Source organism: Mycosarcoma maydis, chromosome 3 (genome assembly GCF_000328475.2).
Source record: "Mycosarcoma maydis chromosome 3, whole genome shotgun sequence".
In the NCBI taxonomy this organism is placed as follows: Eukaryota; Fungi; Basidiomycota; class Ustilaginomycetes; order Ustilaginales; genus Mycosarcoma; species Mycosarcoma maydis.
Window position 1 is genome coordinate 556,830 of NC_026480.1, and position 23,964 is coordinate 580,793.

At 56.0% G+C, this 23,964-nt stretch overlaps 8 protein-coding genes across 8 annotated transcripts; 4 read left to right on the forward strand and 4 right to left on the reverse strand.

Annotated features, from left to right (window-relative positions):
- Nucleotides 1-274: 274 nt before the first annotated feature.
- UMAG_01621 (uncharacterized protein) lies at nt 275-2,025 on the forward strand (the record flags this gene model as incomplete). The annotated part of the gene is made up of 2 exons (XM_011389313.1): nt 275-1,008; nt 1,167-2,025. The coding sequence occupies 2 exons, from the start codon at nt 275-277 to the stop codon at nt 2,023-2,025; spliced, it is 1,593 nt and encodes a 530-aa protein (XP_011387615.1).
- A 958-nt stretch (nt 2,026-2,983) lies between these two features.
- Nucleotides 2,984-4,849, forward strand: UMAG_11883 (uncharacterized protein; the record flags this gene model as incomplete). Its single annotated transcript, XM_011389801.1, has 1 exon — nt 2,984-4,849. One exon carries the CDS (start codon nt 2,984-2,986, stop codon nt 4,847-4,849), a length of 1,866 nt encoding a protein of 621 aa, XP_011388103.1.
- A 106-nt stretch (nt 4,850-4,955) lies between these two features.
- UMAG_01623 (peptide alpha-N-acetyltransferase MAK3) lies at nt 4,956-5,546 on the reverse strand (the record flags this gene model as incomplete). Its single annotated transcript, XM_011389314.1, has 1 exon — nt 4,956-5,546. The coding sequence occupies one exon, from the start codon at nt 5,544-5,546 to the stop codon at nt 4,956-4,958; it is 591 nt and encodes a 196-aa protein (XP_011387616.1).
- A 1,538-nt stretch (nt 5,547-7,084) lies between these two features.
- UMAG_01624 (putative GTPase-activating protein SEC23) lies at nt 7,085-9,514 on the forward strand (the record flags this gene model as incomplete). Its single annotated transcript, XM_011389315.1, has 2 exons — nt 7,085-7,287; nt 7,396-9,514. 2 exons carry the CDS (start codon nt 7,085-7,087, stop codon nt 9,512-9,514), a joined length of 2,322 nt encoding a protein of 773 aa, XP_011387617.1.
- A 292-nt stretch (nt 9,515-9,806) lies between these two features.
- Nucleotides 9,807-10,449, reverse strand: UMAG_11884 (uncharacterized protein; the record flags this gene model as incomplete). The annotated part of the gene is made up of 2 exons (XM_011389802.1): nt 9,807-9,853; nt 9,954-10,449. 2 exons carry the CDS (start codon nt 10,447-10,449, stop codon nt 9,807-9,809), a joined length of 543 nt encoding a protein of 180 aa, XP_011388104.1.
- Nucleotides 10,450-11,641: 1,192 nt separating this feature from the next.
- On the forward strand, nt 11,642-18,001 carry UMAG_11885 (uncharacterized protein; the record flags this gene model as incomplete). The annotated part of the gene is made up of 1 exon (XM_011389803.1): nt 11,642-18,001. The coding sequence occupies one exon, from the start codon at nt 11,642-11,644 to the stop codon at nt 17,999-18,001; it is 6,360 nt and encodes a 2,119-aa protein (XP_011388105.1).
- A 475-nt stretch (nt 18,002-18,476) lies between these two features.
- UMAG_01626 (uncharacterized protein) lies at nt 18,477-20,204 on the reverse strand (the record flags this gene model as incomplete). The annotated part of the gene is made up of 1 exon (XM_011389316.1): nt 18,477-20,204. The coding sequence occupies one exon, from the start codon at nt 20,202-20,204 to the stop codon at nt 18,477-18,479; it is 1,728 nt and encodes a 575-aa protein (XP_011387618.1).
- A 594-nt stretch (nt 20,205-20,798) lies between these two features.
- UMAG_01627 (putative citrate (Si)-synthase CIT1) lies at nt 20,799-22,457 on the reverse strand (the record flags this gene model as incomplete). The annotated part of the gene is made up of 2 exons (XM_011389317.1): nt 20,799-21,856; nt 22,091-22,457. 2 exons carry the CDS (start codon nt 22,455-22,457, stop codon nt 20,799-20,801), a joined length of 1,425 nt encoding a protein of 474 aa, XP_011387619.1.
- Nucleotides 22,458-23,964: the final 1,507 nt, after the last annotated feature.

The following is a 23,964-nucleotide window of genomic DNA, read 5'->3' on the forward strand; positions in this document are numbered from 1 at the left end:
TGAATCGTGAATCGTGAATCGTGAATCGTGAATCGTGAATCGTGATCCACGAGGCTGCAAACGGTCCACAGTACATTCGTGATTCGTGATTCGTGATTATCGCATCTCGTCGGTATCACCATCACCACACTCGTGACTGTCTTGAGCGCTGCCATTCGTGATTGATGGTCGTCGCAGTGTATGCGCCACTCGATAGTCTTATCACTTGCATCTTTGCGCGGCTCGATCTTTCCGCACGTGCTCCACTGCTAAGCGAGCCGATTCTAGAGTCAACATGTCTGTACCGTCTGCGCCCGAATACTACCTCAATCCCAACCTTCATATCAACACCATCGATCCGCCAGTACAGATTGGCGCCAAATGGGCACGCGCGTATCCTTCGAGTGCGTCGCCATTAGCAGCAGCGGACGTGTTGCCACACTTTGGCTTGCTCAACCTTGCACAGGGCGTGCCAGACCTCCCGCCTACACCTGAATTTCTCCAACGCATTCAGTTCGAAGCTCTTCCAGAGAACGTGCCTTTGCCAGCACGTCATACACATGGCTACGGGCCCGTATTTGGCGATCCGAGTCTACGACAAGCTGTCGCAAGGGATATCAATCGAGTCTACCGAACACCTGGCAAAGGAAACCGGAACGAGGTCACACAAGACGATGTTGCGATCACCGCCGGCTGCAACCTTGCCTTCGCCACAATTGCGACCTCGCTCTGTGCTCCGGGAGATGCGCTCGTTGTTTGCGATCCGTGGTACTTTAACCATCAGATGACCTTGACAGCCTTCGGAATTCAGATCGCTGCAGTACACACAAAGCCACCAAACTACTTTCCTGATCTCGTAAAGATCCGTGCGTTGTTGACAATCGATAACCGCGCTTTCAAAACGGTCATCAAGGGTGTTGTATTGGTGACACCGAACAATCCGACAGGCGCAATCTATCCTCCAGATCTGATTCGCGACATTGCTGTAGTGTGCAGAGATTTCAAAGTGCCGCTCATTCTCGATGAAACGTAAGTAGGCCAATTACGTCTGGGAGCAAGCACAGAGTGTAGCAGCCCAGTGTGCTCCATGGCGCGCTACAGTACTGAACATCACTGACGTCAAAGTTCGAGTTCGAAATCGGAATCGGAATCTTGCATCATGTTTGTCTCATCTTGATTCTACGCAGCTACCGCGACTTCGTATTGACAGGCAACGACCTCGACGATGAGGCCCAGACCTCTGGCTCAGATTCAACTTCTTCTCTTCCGTACAACTTTGCGCGTCCGCACAACCTGTTCGAGGAAGACCCTCGCCATCCGCTCATACCAAATAGCTATGCTAATTGGGACTGGCGTCACGGCCTCATCCAGCTGTTCAGCTTTTCAAAAAGCTACGCCATCCCAGGACATCGTCTAGGCGGCTTTGTAGCACACCCAGCGCTGCTCGAGCAGAGAATCAAAGACGATTCAGGCGCCGACAAGGTGATCTTTGGTCCTGCAGCTAAAGCGCTCGACAATTTCCAAGTGGCTCCGCCGCGCACCGACACTCAAAGAGCAGTTGCGTGGGCGATCGAGGATCCGCAGCAACTCAGATGGCGCAGCCACGTCGCAACCGAGCTTCGCAATCGTAGGCGCGCCTTGGTTCACGGTCTCTCGAAGCCTGTCGCCCCGTTCCTCAACCAAGACGCCAGCTCACTGGCCAATTCCACCGCGGACACTAGCTTGGCCAAGTCGCCCAAAGACTGGGGCTGGCACGTGGAGTCGACGGGCGCCTACTACGCCTTCTTGCGCCACCCTTTCACTTCGATTCCGTCGGACAAAGTGGCGCAAGCGCTTGCAGAGCTCGTCGGCGTCGTAACACTGCCCGGCTCTTTCTTCATGCCCGTTGGTGCGGATGCGACTTCGCCAGATTCCCCTGGCTCGCGTCTGCGTGTCTCGGTTGCCAATGTAACCACCGAAAGCTTGGCCAAGTTGCCAGAAAGATTGGCCATCTTGAGCGAGTTATGGCACAAAAAGGGCGCTGGATGGGGTGTCACTTTCAAGTGATGAAATTCGTTGCCAACGTTAGATGGAAACGATCCGAGCTTCGATTGCGAACGTAGAGTCAGTACTTTCCTTTTGCAAAGTCATCTCGATATTGTGATTGCTTGGCACAGGTGTGTAGTGATGCTTTGAGTGTGTACTATACGGTGGATCGTCTGTTGAGGCTGTATCGCTAATTTAGGTGGATGCTTGGTTTGACGCCCAGATCGAGCTTTGTACGTTGTAGGTTGGCCGTTGTCTGGTAGGAGACAAGCTGTGTGCTCATGCAGTGCGTTGCCAGTGCGAATCGCGTGGATGCAATCCACGTTTTACTGTAAGTTAGTAGGTGGGTTGTGCACAGATCTCGCAGAACAGCATTGTCTCACTAACAGGGTGGCTTCATTTGGGCGGTAGCCAAGAACGGACGAACGAGCGGAACGTGCATGTATCAGTTGTTGAGCCATCGGCATTTCATCTTGATGCGGCGCTGCTGGCTTGGACAGCGTGCAAAGAAAATGGATGGCAGATCGGATGCTCACTGACGAGCGCGGAAGCGTAGACGAAGAAAAGAAGACGGAGACCAAGACCAAGACTTAGGTCGAGAGGCTGAAGCATGAGCTTGTACATGCACTAGCAACATGGTTCGCAAAGCAAGCTGATCGACGGAACACTCACGACTGGTCCAGAAGCCGACTTGCGCGTGGGACTATGATCAGCGATCGCGCGAGAATGTCAAGAAATGAAGTCGCGCTCTTCATCCATGGCGCCTGTCATTCTCGTACCAACATCGGTATCCAACATGCTTACTATGCAGTTCGACCCACCAACCAGAAGTACATCCCCCTGTGACTTGTGTCGTTGGTTCGAGTGTCACTTGCTGATTCTGTGGAGCTCTTATAGACGCCGTTGTTACCTACCACTCGCTCGGTTCACCATTGAGCTGTTTCGCGACCATCGCGTGTACATTTGCAAGTCTGTCACTATGACATTGGTTATCGATACGAGTCGTCAAACTTCTCGCTTTTCTCGTACTGCCGTGGATCGCAACGACGGGCAAACGCCAAGTACTTCCAGCGCCACCCCTACCACTTCCTGGTCAACGAGCACCTGCAATACTACCCCTTCAACTGGTCTGACGACCGTCTTCAATCAAGACCGCTTCCTTTGTACGCACCCATCAGCTGCTTCAGGTGCAAGCTCGAGCACAAGCCCGCATTGCCTCATTTCCACGATCGACGAGTACCTTGCCGACCTGCGCTTCGACTTTCCCACTGCCAAAGCCTCAGCGAGACCTTTGCGACATCGCGCTTCTCTGACACTCGAAGTAGACGCAACAAGACGCTTTTCAGTGGAACACGCACTTGCTTCGTCTCCAGATGCTATGTGGGGCTCCCATATGGCCACTCCGCCACCTTTAGCCTGTGGCAAGACTCGGACGCCGGATTTGCCGGTTCTCGAACACGTCGATCACTCTGAAAGCGTAATTGCGTCTCCAGACTTCTATCGCTGTTTCAAAAGTCATGGTCGAGGCATGGTCATAGAGGATGCTGCAGCATTTCCGTACAGCCCATGTCGCGAGAGTGTGTTCGTAGATACAAGGCGTGCCAGTAGCAGCAGTGGTTTTGCGAGGTCTGACCAAGATGCCTGCAGACGTCGCACTAGTATGCTAGAGGTCAGCGTCGATCGAGAATCGGTAGAGAAGGATGTGGAGCGTAATGACGGTCGCGAACCATTGACAAGTTCACCGACAAAAGCAAGTCTACCAAGCATTCGATTTCAAGCAGCAGCCGAGACGGGGTACGTAGTTTCCTACGATAGTGGCGCCGTGGACGGATCGGCATCAACGTCTTTGTCGGAAAGCGCTGGATCGTCTGTCACGTACTTCGGACATGAAGAGAAGCGCGTCACTGCTGACGACACGACGATGTTTCATCGCTCCGAAGTCTCGAGTGCATCGACCGACATCATAGCCTCAGAGACAGCTTCCGCATCGCCACCTACCAGCACAGCGTCGATCCAAGCACAGGGTCCATCACCTCGACCGGCGAGTCTCGAATCGGTAACCTCACCCGCATCACTACCCATCCACAAACCATCACGTTGCCACCAGCCGCCGCTCCTAGTACCGCCGATTCGAGCCGAGCGACCCGGCCTATCACGTTCGGCTTCGGCAGGAAATCTGTCGCCAACGTCACGGAATCCGGTCTCTACAAAGTTTGCAGCTGCTCCGATATCACCACGCGCGACGAGGCCCCATCTGATTCCGGTGAAAAGGGATCCGAAAACCGGCGCTTTTACAGCGGTGCTAGATGCAAAGTTGACGCGAACGTTGACCACCTCGCCGCCGCCTACTAGGCCAAAGACAGCGGAAACATCACCAACGAGCACCGAGATCGTCAAGGGCGTACGAAAGATGAACAAGCTCAAGAAGCTGTTGGGAGACGAAGTGGGTTCGCACATCTCGAACAACAGCGTTGGCACGGGACCCAGCATGACATGTCCACCAAGAGTGTTGGCACTGGATCTGCGATCCGACTCAGGAGGTGTCAAGAATACAATGAAGCCGCTTCCGGATCTTCCGCCTCGACGCGTGCTGCAGCGAAGCAATACGATGAACGTTTTCAGCCAGCCCTCGAGCAGCATATTTGCCCTGGGGTCGCTCAAGTCACGCGACAAACATGGCTGGCTGACGGCCACGGACAGCAAAAGAGACAGACCATCGACAGGGACAGATGCAGCACGACGCGCACCTCGAATGACAAGGACAATGCCAAATGATCGACCGAGTACGTCGGCTTCGATGCAGACGAGAGCGTATGCGACTGACGCGGACTTCTTGGAGAGGTGAAAGAGAGTGCAGCACAGCATGCAAAGATGTGTACAGACTAGGCTTGGTATCAAGATAATGTACAGATGCGAAAGCTAGAGAGGTGTGTGTGATGCTGAAACTGAAATCAAGGTATGCTGTGGGTGGTTGGGGTATCGGCAAACGGATGTTGTTCGTTGTTGATTGTCGGCGGAGCTGATGGCGAGCTTGGTGGAAACGGTGGTTGGACGAGATCTGTTGGAGGTGGCGAATCTATCCCTGGCGCTATTGGTCTCTGCATACTCTTTGGAACGGGCAGGACGAGCCTGAAAGAATCCTTTCCGTTCAGATAGAACCGATGCAACCGTTTCTCCCTCACGAATCCCAATGATTCATACAGCCCCAACGCTGCCGTGTTATCCGCTTCGGTCTCGAGCACCACTTCTTGCGCTCCTTTCTCGACCATCTCGTGCAACGCTCGTTTCACGAGCTTCTTTGCGATGCCTTGACCTCGAAAGCAATGCTTGACCGAGATCATGGCGATGTACCCACGCATCAGACGCAACGCGCCTTTGAGGTGTCGGTCGAGCTTGCATACGATCACGCCCACAGCGTCGGTGGAGGAAGGGTGAAAAGCGAAAAAGCAGAGTGAGGGCCATTGATTGACAAAGTAGCGATACGTGTAGACGATGTATGGTTCCGAAAGCTCCTTTTCGATGAGAGAGACGAGCGTTGACATTTGATGCTCCCCGGCATAGGGGAGGAGCAAGATGGAGGATGCGCAAGACCGAGCCGCGCGGTAAGGCGTCGCTGAAGTGTCGAATGGAGCGACGGCATCGTCGTCGTCGAGTGTTGGCATCCTGTCCGCTTTTGGCTACGTCGCGGCGGCCATGCGAACAAAGTATACCGATCGAATAGCTGCTTCAAGGTCCATCAAGCAGTGGTGCTAACGATTCGGGTAGCACGAGAACGGTGGAGCAGAGCAGCTATCGCGTGGAACCACAATGTCGCCGCACTTGCACGACTGACTCGACACACCCTATGAGCTCCGGTGTCCTTTGTGCGTCGGGTACATGTTGGCGCTATCAGAGATGGAAGCACGAGCAGGGCAGAGAACCTAGCACGTCAGGTCAGAGGGTGGGGTTGCTTTCAGAAAGGTCAGCAGCTCAGCTCGAAGAAATCGTGAATCGTGAATCACGAATCATCTTGAAATGGCACGTCAAAGACTCGTACGACTTAGCAAACAGTCGTAATTTACATCCGATCTCAGCCTTGGTCTCCCGATTTGGGACTCGTGACTGTTTCAGGAAGAATCGAAACCAATCTGGAATTACAATCACGAATAAAGCAATCAAGCGCGGCGATGGGGCGACGACGTGGCGACGTGGCTCATACCGCACAAGCCAACGCACACAAGCAGCTAGCAGCCACGAAGCGCACTCATGGCTTGCTTGGAGCCAAGGCTTGTCAACAAATTGATCATAGTGCTCCGACATTCCTGCCTCGTGAGCATGATTGGCGAGGGTAGTGAATGGACGCTGCTTTTGGATATCAATGAGCCTTCGTGATTGCGGTCCTTGGGCGGTGCTGCTCAGTGGTGGAATTTGGACCAGTGTAAGGCTGCGAATCGTCCTAATCACGAATCATAAATTGGCTTGGCCAGAGCGTTGAATTATTCACGATTAAAATTTCACGATTGGCTGTCAGCCTCGCTCTGCAAACTAAATCGTGAATAATACACCCGCCAAGCGCAGTGACAGTTGCAGAGTGTCACGATTGAAAAAGGCTACGTGTTGCTTGCGAGTGCTTGCGAGTCGTGAGTGCTTGCTGTGCTTGCTGTGCTTGCTGTGCTTGCTAGGCTTTGCTGCGCTTGCTGTCTGGGATGTGATACTCTCCGCGTTAGAAACAACACTGCAGACAGCTCTATCGCAAAGTCACGATATTCACGATTCACGATTCGTGATTTGATTCCTGATTCACGATTCCAGTCAGACGCCGCCGAGCCGTGCGTGCGCTTTGTGGTTGGCGATTTACGACCTTTCTTCCAGTGCAAGCGACATCCCTACCTCGTTCATCACCATCACTATCATCACCCTCGTTCGCCTTGCCTTGGCTTGCATTCATCCCTTTTCTCCTTGATCACGTCGTGCTTCATTCTGGCACATTGCTCTCATTACACATCCTACTCGGCCAAAGGCAGGCGCATCTTTCAACTTTGATCATTCCCTGGCTCGAATCGCATCCCTGCGCTACACCGAGCTAAGCCGCCGCGTCACCATGAACGTCGATGATGTCGAGGATCGAGATGGCGTTCGCCTCTCGTGGAACGTCTGGCCTTCCTCCAAGATCGAGGCTACTAGGACCGTAGTCCCCATCAGCGCCCTCTACACCCCTCTTAAGGAGCGTGAGGATCTGCCTCCCGTGCTTTACGAACCTGTCACCTGCAAGCCTCCTTGCCGAGCCGTCCTGAATCCTTACTGGTAAGCCTTTGCACTGCTCACTGCCCATCACTAGACTGCATCGCGCTGGAAGCAACCACGCCTTCGTACTCACCCTCTTGTCATATCGTTCTTCTGCCCTTCTTACAGCCAAATCGACGTACGCGGAAAGCTCTGGATCTGTCCCTTCTGTCTCTCGCGAAACGCGTTTCCTCCTCACTACAAGGACATCAGCAGTACCAACCTACCCGCCGAGCTGCTTCCCAAGTACACCACCATCGAGTATACCCTCAGCCGTCCCGCTCAAATTCCACCCATTTTCCTCTACGTCGTCGACACCTGCATGGACGATGATGACCTCAAGGCGTTGCGCGAGGCTCTCGTTGTCAGCTTGAGCCTACTCCCTCCCAACGCTCTCGTCGGTCTCATTACCTATGGTACCATGGCCCAGGTTCACGAGCTCGGCTACGACGCCTGTCCCAAGAGCTACGTCTTTCGTGGAACCAAGGAGTATGCTCCCAAGGCTATCCAGGACATGCTCGGCCTCAACCCGGGCGCTCGTCCCATGGGCGCTGGCGCTCCCGGTGCTCCCGGCGGTCCCTCTCAGGCTCCTCGTCCGCCCAACGCTACCGCGCAGATGGGCGCTTCGCGTTTCCTTTTGCCCGTCTCGCAGTGCGAGTTCCAGCTGACGCAGATCCTCGAACAGCTCCAAAAGGACCCTTGGCCTGTCGCTAACGACAAGCGAAGCCAGCGTTGCACCGGCGTTGCGCTCAGCGTCGCCGTAGGCATGCTTGAGACCACGTTCCCCAACACGGGTGCGCGCGTCATGCTCTTCTGCGGTGGTCCCGCCACCGAAGGTCCTGGCATGGTGGTTTCCACCGAGCTGCGTGAACGCATTCGATCGCACCACGACATTGACAAGGACAACGCAAAGTACTACAAGCGCGCCATCAAGTTCTACGAAGCCATGGCCAAGCGCGCTGCAGGCAATGGACATACGATCGACGTCTTTGCCGGTTGTCTCGACCAGGTGGGTCTGCTCGAGATGAAGGGTCTCGCCAACCTCACCAACGGCCACATGATCCTCGCCGATAGCTTTCAGATGGGTATCTTCAAGCAGAGTTTCCACCGCCTCTTTCAGAAGGACGACCAAGGCCATTTGCAGATGGGCTTCAACGCTACTCTGGACGTGCAGTGCACCAAGGAGCTCAAGGTGTCGGGTCTCATCGGTCACGCCGTCTCCGCCAACAAAAAGTCGGGCTGTGTCGGTGAAACCGAGATCGGTATCGGCCAGACCTCGGCGTGGAAGCTGTGCTCGCTCACGCCTCGCACCTCGGCGGGCATCTACTTTGAGGTGGTGACGCCTGCAGGACAGCCCATGCAGCCAGGTTCACGAGGTCTCATCCAGTTTGTCACGCACTATCAGCACGCTTCGGGCCAGTACCGTCTTCGCGTGACCACGATTGCGCGAAACTTTGCCGAGGGCGGCTCAGGCCAGATCGCCGCCTCGTTTGACCAGGAGGCAGCTGCGGTGCTCATGGCCAGGATCGCCGTGTTCAAGGCTGAGATCGACGATAGTCCGGACGTGCTTCGCTGGCTGGATCGCATGCTGATCCGACTGTGTCAGAAGTTTGCCGACTACCGCAAGGACGATCCGACGTCGTTCCGGTTGGGCGAAAACTTTAGCATCTACCCTCAGTTTATGTTCCACCTTCGTCGATCGCAGTTTTTGCAGGTGTTTAACAACTCGCCAGACGAGACGGCCTTCTACCGACACGTGCTCAACACGGAGGACGTGAACAACTCGCTGATCATGATTCAGCCGACGCTCATGTCGTACGGATTCGAAGGACCGCCGCAACCGGTGTTGCTGGACTCGGTCTCGATTCGACCGGACGTGGTGTTGCTGCTGGACACGTTCTTCCACATTCTCATATTCCACGGAGAGACGGTGGCGCAGTGGAGGAAGGCGGGATATCAGGATCAAGAGGGGTACGAGAACTTTAAAGAGGTCTTGGAGAATCCGAGGGCGGATGCGCAGGATCTGCTGGCGGACCGATTCCCGATTCCGCGATACATTGTTTGCGACCAGAACGGATCGCAGGCGAGGTTCTTGTTGAGCAAACTGAACCCCTCGACGACGCACATGAGCGGAGGCATGTACGGCTCTTCGGGTAACAGTGGCGCTGCTATCTTTACCGATGACGTGTCGCTGCAGGTGTTTATGGAGCATCTCAAGAGGTTGGCCGTCGGTGCTTCGTCCAACTAGAGCAGCGACGACGTACGGCGAGACCTCCTTTTTTTCACCAGTTCGCCGTCAACATGGTGTTGAATCGTTGTTTTGCCCTGCATGCTCGCTGCGTTGCATTCTTACCGCCTCGTGTTGGAAATTTCCACGTTTCTGCTTTCAAGATGTTTTGGTGACATGGGAGAGGGCTGCAAATGGTGTTGAGTGTGTCTCGGAGTATTTGTCTAGATGAACAGGGTCATGAGGCATGTATGGCGAGTGTGGAGGGGTGTGATAGTGGAGTTGGTAGGGGCGGGGCAAGTGAGGGTTGAGGCTAGCGAGAGACTGTTTTGTCGAGCAAGTCTTTTGCCTCGTTGATTTCTGTTTGTAGCAAAAAGAGATAAAAATTGGACATGTGAGTGGGGGGGGAGGGGGATGACCGATTGATACTGTGTGTGCTGGGACTTTGCAGATAACTTACTGGAGGCGAGGTAGGGCGCACCACCGCGATCCGGATGGTTAGCGATCATCATTCTCCTATGCGCCTCTTTGACTTTGGCCTTTGTCAAAGCGGTTTCTCTCAAGCCCAAGATTTGAGCTGCTTCCTTCTTGTCCATCTTGGCATTGAAGCCACCCTTGATCCATTTTCCACTCGCAGGTGTGCCCGCGCCTTTGGAGCCGAGCAAAAGGTTGGCGATGAGACCAGCCGTCACCAACCCAGCGCCAATCATGATGGGTGTGGCAATGCGATTAGGAAACGTATGACCAAGTAGAACGGACGAGCTGGGTCGAAACGGCGAGGAGAGAGATCGTGATGCCGATGCTGTGGAGCGAGATGTTGAAGTTGGGCAGGTGCTCGACCAAGACGACGAGGAGATGCATCGTATCGCGGTAGGGTGGAGGCTGGAGCAAACGGACGTGGAGCTGTTCGTGAGCGTGGCGCTAGACAGCGAGCGATATGTGGTCGTAGCCATCATTCTTGACTGCATGTTGGACCGTTGGCGCGCAAGTAGATGGCGGTGTAGTTCGACGAGGACAACGTAGATGAGCTGGATTGGCAAAGATGTCAGGGTTCGTTCCACCTCGCTGCTCAGCAAACCGATCAATCACGGAGCAACTCGCGAAAATTCACGCTTCCCGATTCGTGCTTCTTTCTCGCACGCTTTCGCACGCAATCACGATTCGTGTCTCGTAAAACTCGTGACTTACGATGTGATTGATGACTTCAGAACGTGGAATCCTGATGTTCTCTTTGTCGGCCTCACATTCATAATTCGTATTGTACGATGATTCGCGAACCACGATCTTCGTGCTTCATGCTGGCGCAAAATAAGCATAAAGGGCGGCGCTACGGCCGAACATGAAACGGGAAACGTCACACGTGAAGCAGCTTTATGCAGTCACTACGTAACGACGCTGCGTTGTTTCATGTTTTAGAGAAGAAACAGACCTTCACGCTTCAAAGGTGAGCATCGCCGTGCACGAACCGGGAATTCGTGATTCGTGATTCGTGATTCGTGATTCGTGATTCACTCGTGACTACTGATTGTGATTCACGATTGTGACTGTGTGACTGTGTGACTGTGTGACTGTGTGACTGTCAGCAACTCGCTCGTCATTTGGCACACTTTGGATGCGGTACAAACTGTGAAATCATCAACGCAATCACAAATCACCCATCTGACACGAATCGCAAAAGGTGAGTGCAACACGCGTGCACATCGGGTGACTGACTCGTGACTGTGCTTTCACAGTTTCGATGCTTCCAAAAGTCTATGAGTCGTGAGTTGCGTCGGTCACGGCTGAGAGCTGTAAACGCTGTGGGCGCTGTAAGCACGAGGGGCGTGCGCGTAGCTAAGGACAAACTCGAAAGAATCACGAATCTCACCGATTGGACCCTGCTTTGCGTGCAAGACGGCGCTTCCGAATCACTCATCCAAGCTTCCCAATTGGCTCGGCTTGGTCCGTCATGTCTGAGCATCGACCAGCTACTCTTGGCAGAGCTCCACCATCTCGACACAAATCCCTCACACTCGGCTACCCTTCGATCGAATCTTGCCTTCGAAGCTTGCCTTTGACGCAGCCAACCTTGCTGCTCTGCGAGCTCGCGCTTCATGCATCTTGACAAACCCAAACAGCTGTCGCCGCCAGCTCTTTTCACTTTGCGACATGCCCAATCTGCCATCCAGCTCGTTCTCCTCGGAGGCTTCCAGCACTGCTTCGTACCGCAGAGGCTCGGAGCAGCTACCGTCTGCCTACTTGGCTTCGCAGGCGGGGTTTCCTCCACGCAGAGCATCCTTCGGCAATGCCCCTCCTACAGGTAGCGCCAACATGATGCTCAGAGCTGCCTCGGCCATGATTGCACAGGCCAGCTCGGGAGCAGAAGGTCTTCACGCCGTCAGCTCGGCCCTTCTCAATCAAGCCAAAGCGCAGGCATCCGCCGTCAGCCACCCGTCTCAGGACGTCAACGCCCATACTGCCAGCGCCACGCACTCCCAGTCCATTCCTATGGCTCGCAACGCCTCAGATTCAGCCAGCTATTCGGCTGCCATCAGCGCTCATATCGCCTCTGCCCTCGAGAACCAGATGACTAGTCCCAGACCACCACACTCCGCCTCGCTCCTCCCGCATACCACCACTCCTAACAGCACAGCCATCGATCCGCTAATTGCTTTGCCAGACTCTGACTCGATCCAACCCGAGGTGCAGATGGGACGCATCGCTGCTCAAGCCGCTGCGCGCGAAGCTCAGACTCAATGGCGAACCCAATTGGCTTTGCGCAGATCGTCTCTACAGCCACACTCGGCGACAGCAGCACAAGCGTCCAACACTGCCCCTCGCCCCTCCACCAGCTCCACTGCAGCGGCTGCCTCTACCTCTTCTGGTGATACAGCCAACGTGCATTCTCAATCTCAACCATCCGCCAACCCAGCATCCCCAAATCAACGCAGCAATACACAGTCCACTCTCGACCCAGACACCGCCGACATGTCTTTCACCGAGTATCTTCGCTTTCTCGGCCTCAGCCACATTCCCCTACCTTCAGAAGGCATCGAGCTATCCTTTGGCCCCGACAACTCTTCCAACTCTCGCTACTGGGATGCCACAAATCCTCACATGGGCTTCAGCCTCTCGGGCGTTCCCAGCATGCCATTAATGCCCAACCCGCCACTACAGATGCTTCCTCCACCTGCCTCGCCTTCCTTCCGCAGAAAGCTGCCTCGCGCCCATTCTTGGTTCCGCCATCGTTCCAGTGCCTCGGCTAGCTCCTTCGAATGTACAGACACGAGCAACGACTTTGAGCCCAACGTCATGTCTCCCTTCCCCTACCCATTTCAGGTGGTCCAAACACCTGGCGGCACTGCCAGAGCTGGTTGGTGGGTGCCTGTTTCCGAAGTGCCCCCAGAGAGGAGAGCCGAGGCAGTCAAGATCGGTGAAGAGCCCGCTTCTTCGGCTGTGTTCGGAGTAGCAAGAGCGACAAAGCTTCAGTCGGTTCCTGAACATGTCTCTGGAGCAGAGCGAGACGGCGGTGACCAAGAAGCTCAGCTCCTTTTCCAACCAAGTTACCGCGACTTTACCCAGGACGAGTATTCGACTCTTGCCACTGCTGCCGCCTATGCTACCGCAGCACTCACCAGCATCGCGTCCACACCAGGTGGCACATCTCAGTCCAGCTCGTGGAGACCGCTCACAGCATCGGAGCAGGAAGCCATCGCCATTCAGCTCAGAGCCTGGGCAGGCCTCGATGGTCCGCATGCCCAAGCCCAAGCTCGAAAGGCGCTTGAGCAGCGCCAGATGCATCTCATCCAACAAGCCATCCGAAAAGATCCGTCGACTCCATACGCTGCCGATCAGCAGCAAGTGGCTTCCCAAGACCACCTGAGCCAGCTACATGGTCCTGCGGGAGCCGCTCGCTTCTTCCCCCCCGATTTTGCAAGCCACTATCGCACCCAGCTCAGAGCCCTTGCCGAAGGCTATTACACCCGTCTTCATAATGAGAACCTCACCCAAGCACACTATGCACAGTCCGCGGCTAAAGATCCTGGCATGGATACTCCAGTCATCCATCACGACGCCACACCGACCTGTGACGCGCACAAGGCTCCGACAGGGGAAACGGTGCAGCCTCCGAGTCCTGATATCGCAGTATTAAGTAGGACGCAGCCTCCGGTCCACACCCCGACTCTACGTCCAGGTGCATGCGATCCTGTCGAGCTCTTGAGTGCCGCCTCAAATGCTGCTGGACAGGAGTCGTCCTCCCCTGAAGTACGCGACCAACTGCTCCAGTATGCCCACACCTTGTACACGCAGGGAAACCCGCAGGCTGATTCCTCGGCCAAAGGCACTGACAAGTTGCACCCGACGCTCCTGCCACTCTTGCACACCCTTCACAAGCTTCATCCAACCCACTTGCCTATCCTGCTGCTGCTTTCATGTGCCTACTACGCCGCCAGCAATTATGCGGGCTCGCTCTGGTACAACAACCAGATCCTCCGCATCGACCCTAACTATGTCGAGAGCATGAGCAACATCGGCACCACGCTACGCGCTTTGGGTCGATACAAAGAAGCCGAGAGCTGGTGGTGGAGGGCAATTCGACTCCGGCCTGGCTATTGGGATGCCTATGAGAATCTCTTGGGCGTCATGTGTTCCGTCAATGCCCCAACAGCAGTAGCAAACAAGTCGGACCCCGAACATGGCCCAGGCGAGGCTCCTCCTTCGCAACCAAGATTCCAAGAAGCGCTTCAGCTCTGCGAGTTTGTCGAAGCCCATGTCGTAGGTCAGCAAGACGTGTCAGGCATGTCGATGATGCCCTTGTACCTCCCTCCGAATCTTCCTCTGACACAAACGCCGAGGCTTCAAAACCTCTTCTACGCCAAGGGCAATCTCAAATTCGTGCTGCCAGAGTTTGGCTCCGTGCCCGCTGCTGCAGAGTACCAGAAGGCTGTTGAGGTGGTGCTCTCCACGGACGCGTCGAGCCGCTATAGCCTTCGTGATCTGGTAGTTGCAACTTGCGCCGTGGGTTTGCTCTCAATGGGTGCCATGCTTCCTGAAACTGCCGCTGCTGCTGCCGCTGTCGAGGTTGCATTGGCGCTGGGAATCAACCCTACCAATCCAGAGCACGCCGTGATTCTAGCCAGTGGATCCTTCAGCCGCTTCTGTCAAGGAGGCGTGCTCGCGCTTGTCCAGCTTTCCGGTGACGTGGTGGTGCAAACGCTGCTTCGTCTGGGCAATGGGCAGCTGCCGATGTTGTTGCTCCTACCAGAAGCCGCTACTCAGCTGTGCAAAGTTGTCTTTGCAGAGACCGCCGGCAACTTGCCTGCACTCTCGCGGCCATCGCAGTCGCAGATCGCCAAGCCGCAGAACCTGGCGACACTGCAGCAGGTGCAAAAGCAAGCGGCGCAGACCACGTCAACAATCCTATTGACTCTCGCCAAGCTGTTTCAGGACGCTATAGCAAGCCCAATGGCGGGTCCACATGGCTCTTTGACGCTCGGCGGTATTCCGCCCTCGATCTCGTTGCTGCTTCCGCTGTACTACCTGTCGATCTCGATGCATGCATCCGCCTCGACTTGCAACAATCTAGGAATTTTGCTATCCTCGATTCCTGTCGTGACCACGGTCATCAACGCGGCAGGCCAGCCTCAACAGTTGAATGGACAGGCTCTCGCCATGCAGTACTACACACAGGGTCTTCAGCTGGATCCTAGACATCCTCACATCTATACCAACTTGGGCTCGCTCCTAAAGGACCTCGGTCACCTGAACGAAGCCATCAAGATGTACCAGAAGGCGGTGGAATGCAATCCTAACTTTGACGTGGCCCTTGCCAACCTGGGCAACGCGATCAAGGACCAGGGCCGCACGCAAGACTCGGTGGTCTACTACCGACGAGCTGTCCAAGTGAACCCACACTTCCCCGAAGCACTGTGTGGGCTTGTCAATGCATTGCTTGCGGTATGTGACTGGAGCGAGGTGTACACGGACAGACGCGACGCAGAAGAGCCCAAACAGAAAAGCGACGAGCGCGGAGAGACTCGGGCATCAGCCAGCACGTCTGGTTGGATGGACAAAGTTTCCGAGCTGGTGTCTAAGCAATTGAGCGAGGGCTATCGATACGGTGCAGGTGCTTTTCAGACTGCTGCTTCACTTGCAGACTGGGTTCGAGCTATCATCGAGGCGATCGGAGACACTCGCACGGATGCTCCACAGATTTGGACGCGGCGTTTGCAGCCGTTCTACCAGCCTGGCTTTGACAGGGTTGCCAACCAGGTCTGCGAAGGTGGCTATTTGATCCAGCTGGTCGAGAGGATGATTCGCCAATCGCAGCGCCGATGGTACGTGGATGTATACGGTGCAGATACGCTGCAGACAAGCACCGAGCTTCCTAGGGTCACAGCGGCAGCAGCGGCAGCAGCAAGCAACAGCTCGAGATACGCACGCCCCAAATTACCCTCGTGCCTGGTCACTCCGGCTGTACCGACTGTGCTGCCGTTCCACACATTCACTTATCCTCTCTCTGCACGTCAGATCCGGCTGATCTGTCATCGCAACGCACTCAGGATCTCGCATACCACGCTGACGCAGATGTGGATGCCCGATGTGGTGTACCCGCCACCGTCCCCACCTTCGCCCAAGATCAACATTGGCTACATATCGTCCGACTTTAACAACCATCCGCTTGCGCATTTGATGCAGTCCGTATTCGGCTTGCACGATCGGTCGCTTTTCAATGTGTTTCTCTACGCTACGACGCCGTCTGATGCCAGTCCGTACCGGCAGAAGATCGAACGAGAGGCGCAGCACTTTTTGGATGTGTCGGCGTGGTCGAATCAGCAGGTAGTGGAGCGCATTGTGATGGACAATATCCATGTGCTCGTGAACCTCAACGGTTACACCAAGGGTGCACGCAACGAGATCTTTGCGGCTAGACCGTGTGCTGTGCAGGTGGAATTCATGGGATTTGCGGGCTGCATGGCGTCGCGCTGGACCGACTGGGTGGTAGCCGATCCCATTGTTTGTCCTCCCGAGATGACGAGCGTCGACCGGTGGCGCCAACAAAGCGAATTGGCGGCCAAATCAGGCTCGGTGCTCCAACAGCGCGCCACGGATCTGTTGGCTGACCTGGACCCTGAAGACGGCTCGGAAGATTGGGTGTATCCGGAACGATTCATTTACATGCCGCATTCGTACTTTGTCAACGACCATAAGCAGGGGTTCCGTGAAAACGTGGCTGTGGCGGGGACCGTGGACGCGCCCGGGGTAGTCAGCCAAGGCGCACAGCGTTCATCAGACTCGGCAAGGGAATCGACATGTTCGAGCAGCGACGAGCAGTTGTGGGCGAGCGAAGAGGAGAAGCGGTACGCGATGCGACGCGAGTTGTTCCCCAACTTGCCGGACGACTATGTGATATTTGCCGACTTCAACCAGCTGTACAAATGCGATCCGATGCTGTTCAGGCTATGGCTGCGCATTCTGGAGCGGGTGCCTAAATCGATATTGTGGCTCCTGCGATTTCCGGCAGCTGGCGAGGAGCATCTTATGCACGAAGCGAGGCGGTACGCAGGCGACCGGGTCGCCTGTCGTGTAATCTTTACGGATGTTGCACCGAAGCATATCCATATCCATCGCGGTCGGATTGCAGATCTGTTTCTGGACACGATCGAGTGCAATGCACATACGACTGCGGCCGACATTCTGTGGTCGGCGACGCCCATGCTGACGTGGCCACGCCATGTGCACAAGATGTGTTCTCGCGTTGCAGCGTCGATTGTGCATGCGACTGGCTTTGGCGACGAGATGACAGTGCACAGCGAGAAGGAGTATGAAGATCGAGCGGTGGAGCTTGCCGAGTCGATCTCGTATGTGTACTACGACGACAAGGGGCGCGAGGTGGTCGGACGGGTGGACCACAACAGGGTCAGGTTCGCAAGCGAGCTCGAGGCGGATGCGAACAGTGCAGCAGCGCAAGCGCACAGTAGCGGTGCATCTACGCGACCAACTGGCGAGGCTGAAGCCAACAGCGGAGAGACGTGGACCAAGTCTGCGGACGAGGAGTGCCAGGGTCAGGGAGAGCAACAAGCACGGGTGCAGGTGGCAAGTCGAGTGAAACGTGTACGAAGCGCGAACTGTGAAGACGACTCGGCAAGCGCGCAGACACGAAGCGGGATGTCTAGTGGAGCTCATGTTGACGCGAAACAGACGCGTGTGGCTGGAGCGTGCAAGTGGCGGAGCACCATCCGGCTTGCAGCGAGTGCTGAGTACGCCGGAGCCACTACGCGGCGTCTCAAGGTATCAGAAGCGAGCCTGGCTAGTCTGCGCAAACGGCTGTTGGTTACGCGCCAACACTCTGCGCTCTTCGACACGGCGCAGTGGACGCGCGATCTGGAAAAGGGCTTCGTCGAGGCTTGGACAAGGTGGGTGTACGCCATCGATTACGAAGACTCGCCGCAGATGCATGGCTTGCAGCATCCTCATTCCGCCCACCGCCTGCGACGCTCAGGTCATATATGGGTCAACCAGCTCTGAGTCGCACGCATCCATGTGTATCACAGCGTTTGCAATCTGAACTCGTGCACATACTTCGCAGACTGATCCCAGGATATTAAATCACTCGTGAATTATAGACATGCTTAAGCCACGCATCTGACGTTGGCCGTAGGCGCGCTTGCACAGCTCCACCAGTTACGCACGACGAGTGTCGAACGGGTTTTGATTCGCCGCTCGGCGATGCGTCGATGCGTCGAGCCGCGCACACGTTGCGCTTAGCGATAGTGGGAGCGCTGAAAGCGGTGCGCCAAAGTGGAGCAAGCGGCAGTGTGGGCCAAAGAGCCAACTTTGCGATTATAGGAGAATCAGGGATTGCCAGGCGAGACGCGAATGCGTGTATGAGTGGAGGCGGTGTGACAAGCAGCGATGTGCGATGCAGGGGTGAGCATGTATGGCCGCTCGCAACATTCGAGACCAGGTCGCGACGAGAAGGGCGAAGCCAAGATTTGTGGTGCTAGTCTGAATCGGAATCCATCAATTCTGCCAACTCGGCCTCCTCGTCGGGGGTCATGTGCACGCTGCGCGGGTTGCTGGTGTCAAACAAAGCTGATGCGGCGGGTGCGGGTGCGGGTGCGGGTGCGGGTACAGAGTAGCGGTCCCAGGTCTGCGATGCGGTGGACACGGCGTCTATGGGACGCGCCAACTGGGGTGGATCGAGTGCAGCGATGGTGTGGAGCGCGAATCTGCGGACTGAACCGTCGAGGCTGGCTGATACGATCCAAGCTTCGGCTTGTGCCGACGGTGGCGGAAGCACCGATGGCAGTCTGGGCGTTGTAGCGCGCGTGCGCTTCCACAGCGCGAGCGCGCTCACCTCGTGCCAGTGCGCTTCCACCACATGCACGTGTCTTTGATCGCTCGCAGACGCATCCACGAACATGCGCACATGCTCGTCACTCCCGCCCGTCACTACTGCATCCGCATACTCGTCCGCCACCGCATGCGAGCGCCAGTGCAGCCCCAACGGTAGCACCGCTTTCACAAAGTCATCGTGTGCGATCTTGACCGTCGCCACCTCAAGCGCAGCTTGCGTTCCAAGCACCGCGTTTGTTCCCGAGCGAGATGGCATCGCATTCGTCGTAGAGCAACGCACGAGCGCAGATAGACGATAGCCTGCAGCCGACTTGTCGCCAGAAGCACCCCAGATTTCAGCCACCAGCTGGAAGCGTGTACCCTGCTCGTCTTCATGCACCTTGCTCACAAACGCATCCTCGCCAAGACCAACATCGGCAGCTTCCACTTCGATGCGTCTCCATCCGGCTTTCAGGTCGTACACCGCGGTGGAGAAGCCGCGCACTTCGCGTTGAACCTCCAACCGCCGTGTACAGGCGTTGAGCGTGGACTCGAGAATTCGGCCCATGCTGTCCGCAGAGTAGAGCCGTGTGATGCCGTCGAGGCCAACGAGCGAGCAGAGCGCGTTGACAGGTCGCAGGTGCACTTTGCACTGGTGCACACATGCCAGCGTGGAGGGTGGAGCCGAGCAAGGTGTAAGCGCCAACAGAGCGGATGCGTCCCAGATCATGATGCTCTTGTCGCTTCCAGCGGTAGCAATGTAGGTGTTCGAGTCCGAGCAGAAGACGTGAACGCACTTGACAAAGTCTGACATGGCGTTGGCGAGTGTCAGCAGTGGGGCGGGGGATCGGACGTTGACGGAAGCAGCAGTCGAGCCAGCAGGAGTATCCTTGTCGGTGCCGGTGCCCAAGCGTGCTGAAGCAGTGCGATACACTCGGATCGCCTTGTCCCACGATCCTGTCACCAGCAACCTCTCTCCACCTTGCGTTTCGACAAAGTCGAAGCTCGGGACTGGCGCCTTTGCGCCCTTGTACACTGCCACTGTCACGCCACTCTCGGCGTCGATCTGTCGGACGACGCCTCCAGCCTCGCTCGTCCATATCCAGCCTTGCGCATCTACCTGCATCGACAGCACGCGGTATCTTCCGCCGTCCGCACCCGACCCTTCGACAGCGAGGTCGTCCGGGTTGCTGATCACTGCATCTTGAAAGTTCGGATGCAGGTGGATCGGGTATCCGTAGCGTGCTTTTGCGTCCAGCTTGGTCCAGGAGTCACCAGAGGTGGTCGAGGGTGAGACCAGGCCTGAGGTATGCACCGCTTTGCGCGCTCGGTACGCGCCGAGAGCTTCTGAGTACGACGTTTGGAAGAGCGTTGCGTTGCTGGTGGTCTGCATGGCTATGTGTAAACGAGTGCAGAGCGCGTGTTAAGTGCGTCGGGCTAGGCGGTGTGCGCTGTACTCTCAGACGTCCATCTAGCACGTCGTTGGGCTATCTTGCGTGTTCGCGTGATCGCGCTGTTGAGCTATCCTCGTCGATCGCCGCAATCGTGGTTCGAAAGCAACGTATCAATGTCCCGCTATCGCTTCGACATGGTGTATCTTTTTTTTTTGGGCTACGCAGTGTTGGACTCGACGCGTCTCAGCTCCGCTGTGACCGATCTTATCGCCGGGTTTCTTCTTACCGCGCGGGAAATCCGCCCTTTGCTCTTCCCGCATCAACCGACGTGGCTTCTGCCATCTGCACCGCTCCTCGGAGCACTCGTTCACACTTTGCACCACCCACGACCACACATTGCAGAGACTCTTGGTGACGGTCACAAGAAGGGTGGGCATGCGTGGTTTGGAATCATCTTTTTAATATGGGGCAAGCGACAGTATCGACATTACAAAGCGTAAGCGTGAGAAGCGCACAACTGTTGGGAGAAACCTCTAGAGGGACTAGGGTCGACAGCTGCGACTGCCAAGGTTCTGGATGCATTTTCGAGGCGATTACTTCTTGAGGAAAGCCTCGAGCGAGTCCATGGACATGGACTTGGGACGCTCGATGGGCATGCCGAGGTATCGGTCGGCAACGAGCTGGGGAAGCGCACCGATGGCACGCGAGATACCGAAGATGACCGTGTAGTAGGTGAACTCGGTGAGGCCGTACTGGTACAGAACGCAACCGGAAGCGGCGTCGACGTTGGGGAACGGGTTCTTGGTCTTGCCGTGCTCCTTGAGGACGCCAGGCGCGACCTGGCTGACCTTCTGGACGAGCTTGACGATCGAGCTGTCGCGGAGCTCGGGGCGCGTGTCGCAGAACTTGCTGAGAGCCGTGAAACGCGGGTCGGGCTGACGGAGAACGGCGTGACCGTAACCAGGAACAACACGGCCGGACTTGAGGGTAGACCAGAGGTACTCCTTGATCTGCTCCTCCGACGCGTTCTCGCCTACAGCCTCCTGCATGGAAAGCGCCCAGCCGAGAACCTCCTGGTTGGCAAGACCGTGCAGCGGACCGGCGAGACCGAGAAGGGCAGCCGAGTAGGAGAGGTAAGGGTCCGAGAGCGCCGAACCGACCAAGTGCGCCGTGTGCGCCGAGACGTTTCCACCCTCGTGGTCACCGTGGATGGCAATGTAGAGACGGAGGTAGTCGGTCATACCCTGGTTGTCACCGTAGCCGATCATGTTGGAGTAGTTGCCGATCAGGTCGAGGTTCGAGTCGATAGCCTGCTTGCCGTCACCACGGCCGAAGACGTTGTAGTAGATACGAGCGGCAACGGCGGGGAGCTTGGCGATGAGGTCGATCGAGTCCTCGAGGACGGGGGCCCAGTACTCGGTCTTCTTGATACCCTTGGCGTAGGCGGCAGCGAACTTGCTGTCGTGGTTGAGGGCAGCAACAGCAGCGGCGAACTGGGTCATGGGGTGAAGCGTCTTGGGGAACGAGTCGATGATCTTCTCGACATGGGCGGGGAGAGCACCCTTGGCAGCGAGCTCAGCCGAGAGGCCCTTGACCTCGTCCTTGGAGGGGACGTTGCCGGTCAAAAGGAGCCAGAGCATGGACTCGGGAACTGTCCACGAGAAGGAGTGATATTGCGATACGCCGCAGGAATCATTGTGAAGCGTTAGAAGCAGATCAGGTAGCAGCAAACGTCAGCAAATCGTTGTTCGTTTTCTCTAGAAAATTCGCCATCACACCACTCGCAGTAGAATCGACTCTTGCGAGAGCTCTCGCAATAGGAGCGAGGCGATGGCCCGAAAACCGCACAAAAGGCACGATTCAGTCAGCTACATTGAATACTTACGGATCTCGTTACCGTTGAGGCCAAGGTCAGCGGCGGTGGGGAGGACCTTCTGAGAGTCGGGGATGGACTTGCCGTGGAAGGTGATACCGGTCTCAGAGTCGAGAACGGAGCCCTCCCAGAGCATGACCTTGAGACCACGCATACCACCGAGGAGGTGCTGCAGCTGGATCTCGCCGAGTTTGGACTCGCCGTGCTCAGCCTTGAGCTTCTTGAGCTGCTCCTGCTTGGCAGGGATGATTTCGGCGACGGCATCCTTGAGGGACTTGGTGGAGGCGAATCGGACAGCACCAACGCCGGCAGCAGCAGCGAACTGGCGGGAGGGGGCAGCAGCGCGGAGAGCGAGGCGGGGGACGGTGAGCGACAACATCTTGTGCGTGGAAAAAAGTGATGGGGCCAAGTGAAGGATGGTGGAGGAAGAAAGAAGGAAGGAAGGGCGAGGCTAAGGAGATCACTGAGATGGTGTCGGGGGGCACGGCTCAAGTGAGATCACGAGCGAGCCAATCGAAAGTCTATCCACTGAATCACATTCGTGAATCGTGAATCGTGAATCGTGAATCGTGAATCGTGAATCTTGTGCGGTCACAGCTGAATGCGACGACGTTTGGATCCAGAACAGGCGAAAAACTCCGAAGCTCTCTGTCTGTCTGTGCTGGAGAGCAACTTGAGAAAAAAAAACAAAAAACAAAAAACAAAAAAGGCACGAGACAATCGGAAGGTGGAAAGCGAGAGAGGCTGAGCAACGGCTTGCAGGCAGATCAACCGGTCGTCAGAAGGCTCGACAAGAGCAGAACAAGAAGAACAAGACCAACAACACGCGAGTCAAGTCGTGGGTGACGAGGCGACAAGGGTGCCATCGTGCCGCTATCGTGCCATCGTCAAGAACCGTTTGTTCCATTCGTGATTGTGATTGTGGTTGTGATTGTTGAAAATCCAGCGAATACAGAGCGGGAGCCGACCGACAAGAAGAGAGAGCTGGCACTCGTGACTGGGCTCTCACCGTCGTGCATTGCAAACCAGATCGGTCGAGGCGATTCGTGATTCGTGATTCGTGATTCAGAAGAAAAAGAAATTCAAAAACTAGAATTCACGCCAATGTCGCATAACAATCGTGAATCGTGAATCAATAGATCCAACCATCCGTGATCCCCAACAGTGCCTATTGAACCGCCAAAGAGGTTGGTTCTACACCAGCAAGTCACACAGTCTGCGATTCATCGTGATTCTCGACGACTCTAAGCATTGGGTCATCTGTCAAATGTGCCTTGGTAACTGGTCGCAAGGCTCATTTTGAAACGCAGCTCGTGACTGTTAGCTGGGCAGAGCCCAAGTGCAAAACCAGCGAGCAAGATGGAACATGTGAGTTGTCTATTCAACGCCGAGAGTCAGCAGCCGTTTCTTCTTTTTGCCCTTTCAATCACGAATCGATTATCGGATTTCACGCCCGAGTCGTCCCTCTCGGAAGAATCAAATGCTTTGTTCGTGATTACGGCTGACTAGCAACAACCGCACTGCCAATGCTCCAACGCTCTTCGTGCAGCATCGGCGTTGCCACCTCGACAACCATGTGCTGGTTAAGTCGACTTGGGCCCTTACAGAGCTCACGGGAGCACTTCTCGCAGACGAACGAGCGCTCCGCAGCATGGTCCAAGCAACAGAGTTCTCCGCCCCAAAATTCGTCATTGCATGTGGGCCAAGCCAGCTAAGTCAGCCAAACACGAAAGGCCAAATTTCATGCGCATAGTGGACGGTGCACGGTGTAACTCATGACTTGTTTGGATTTTCGCCCTGCCCCCTTTGTTCGGATCAACCGGCTCTTGCAACGGACTGGCCGGTCGGGCACCGTCATGCTCCTATTTTCACCTTTGAGTGCTTGT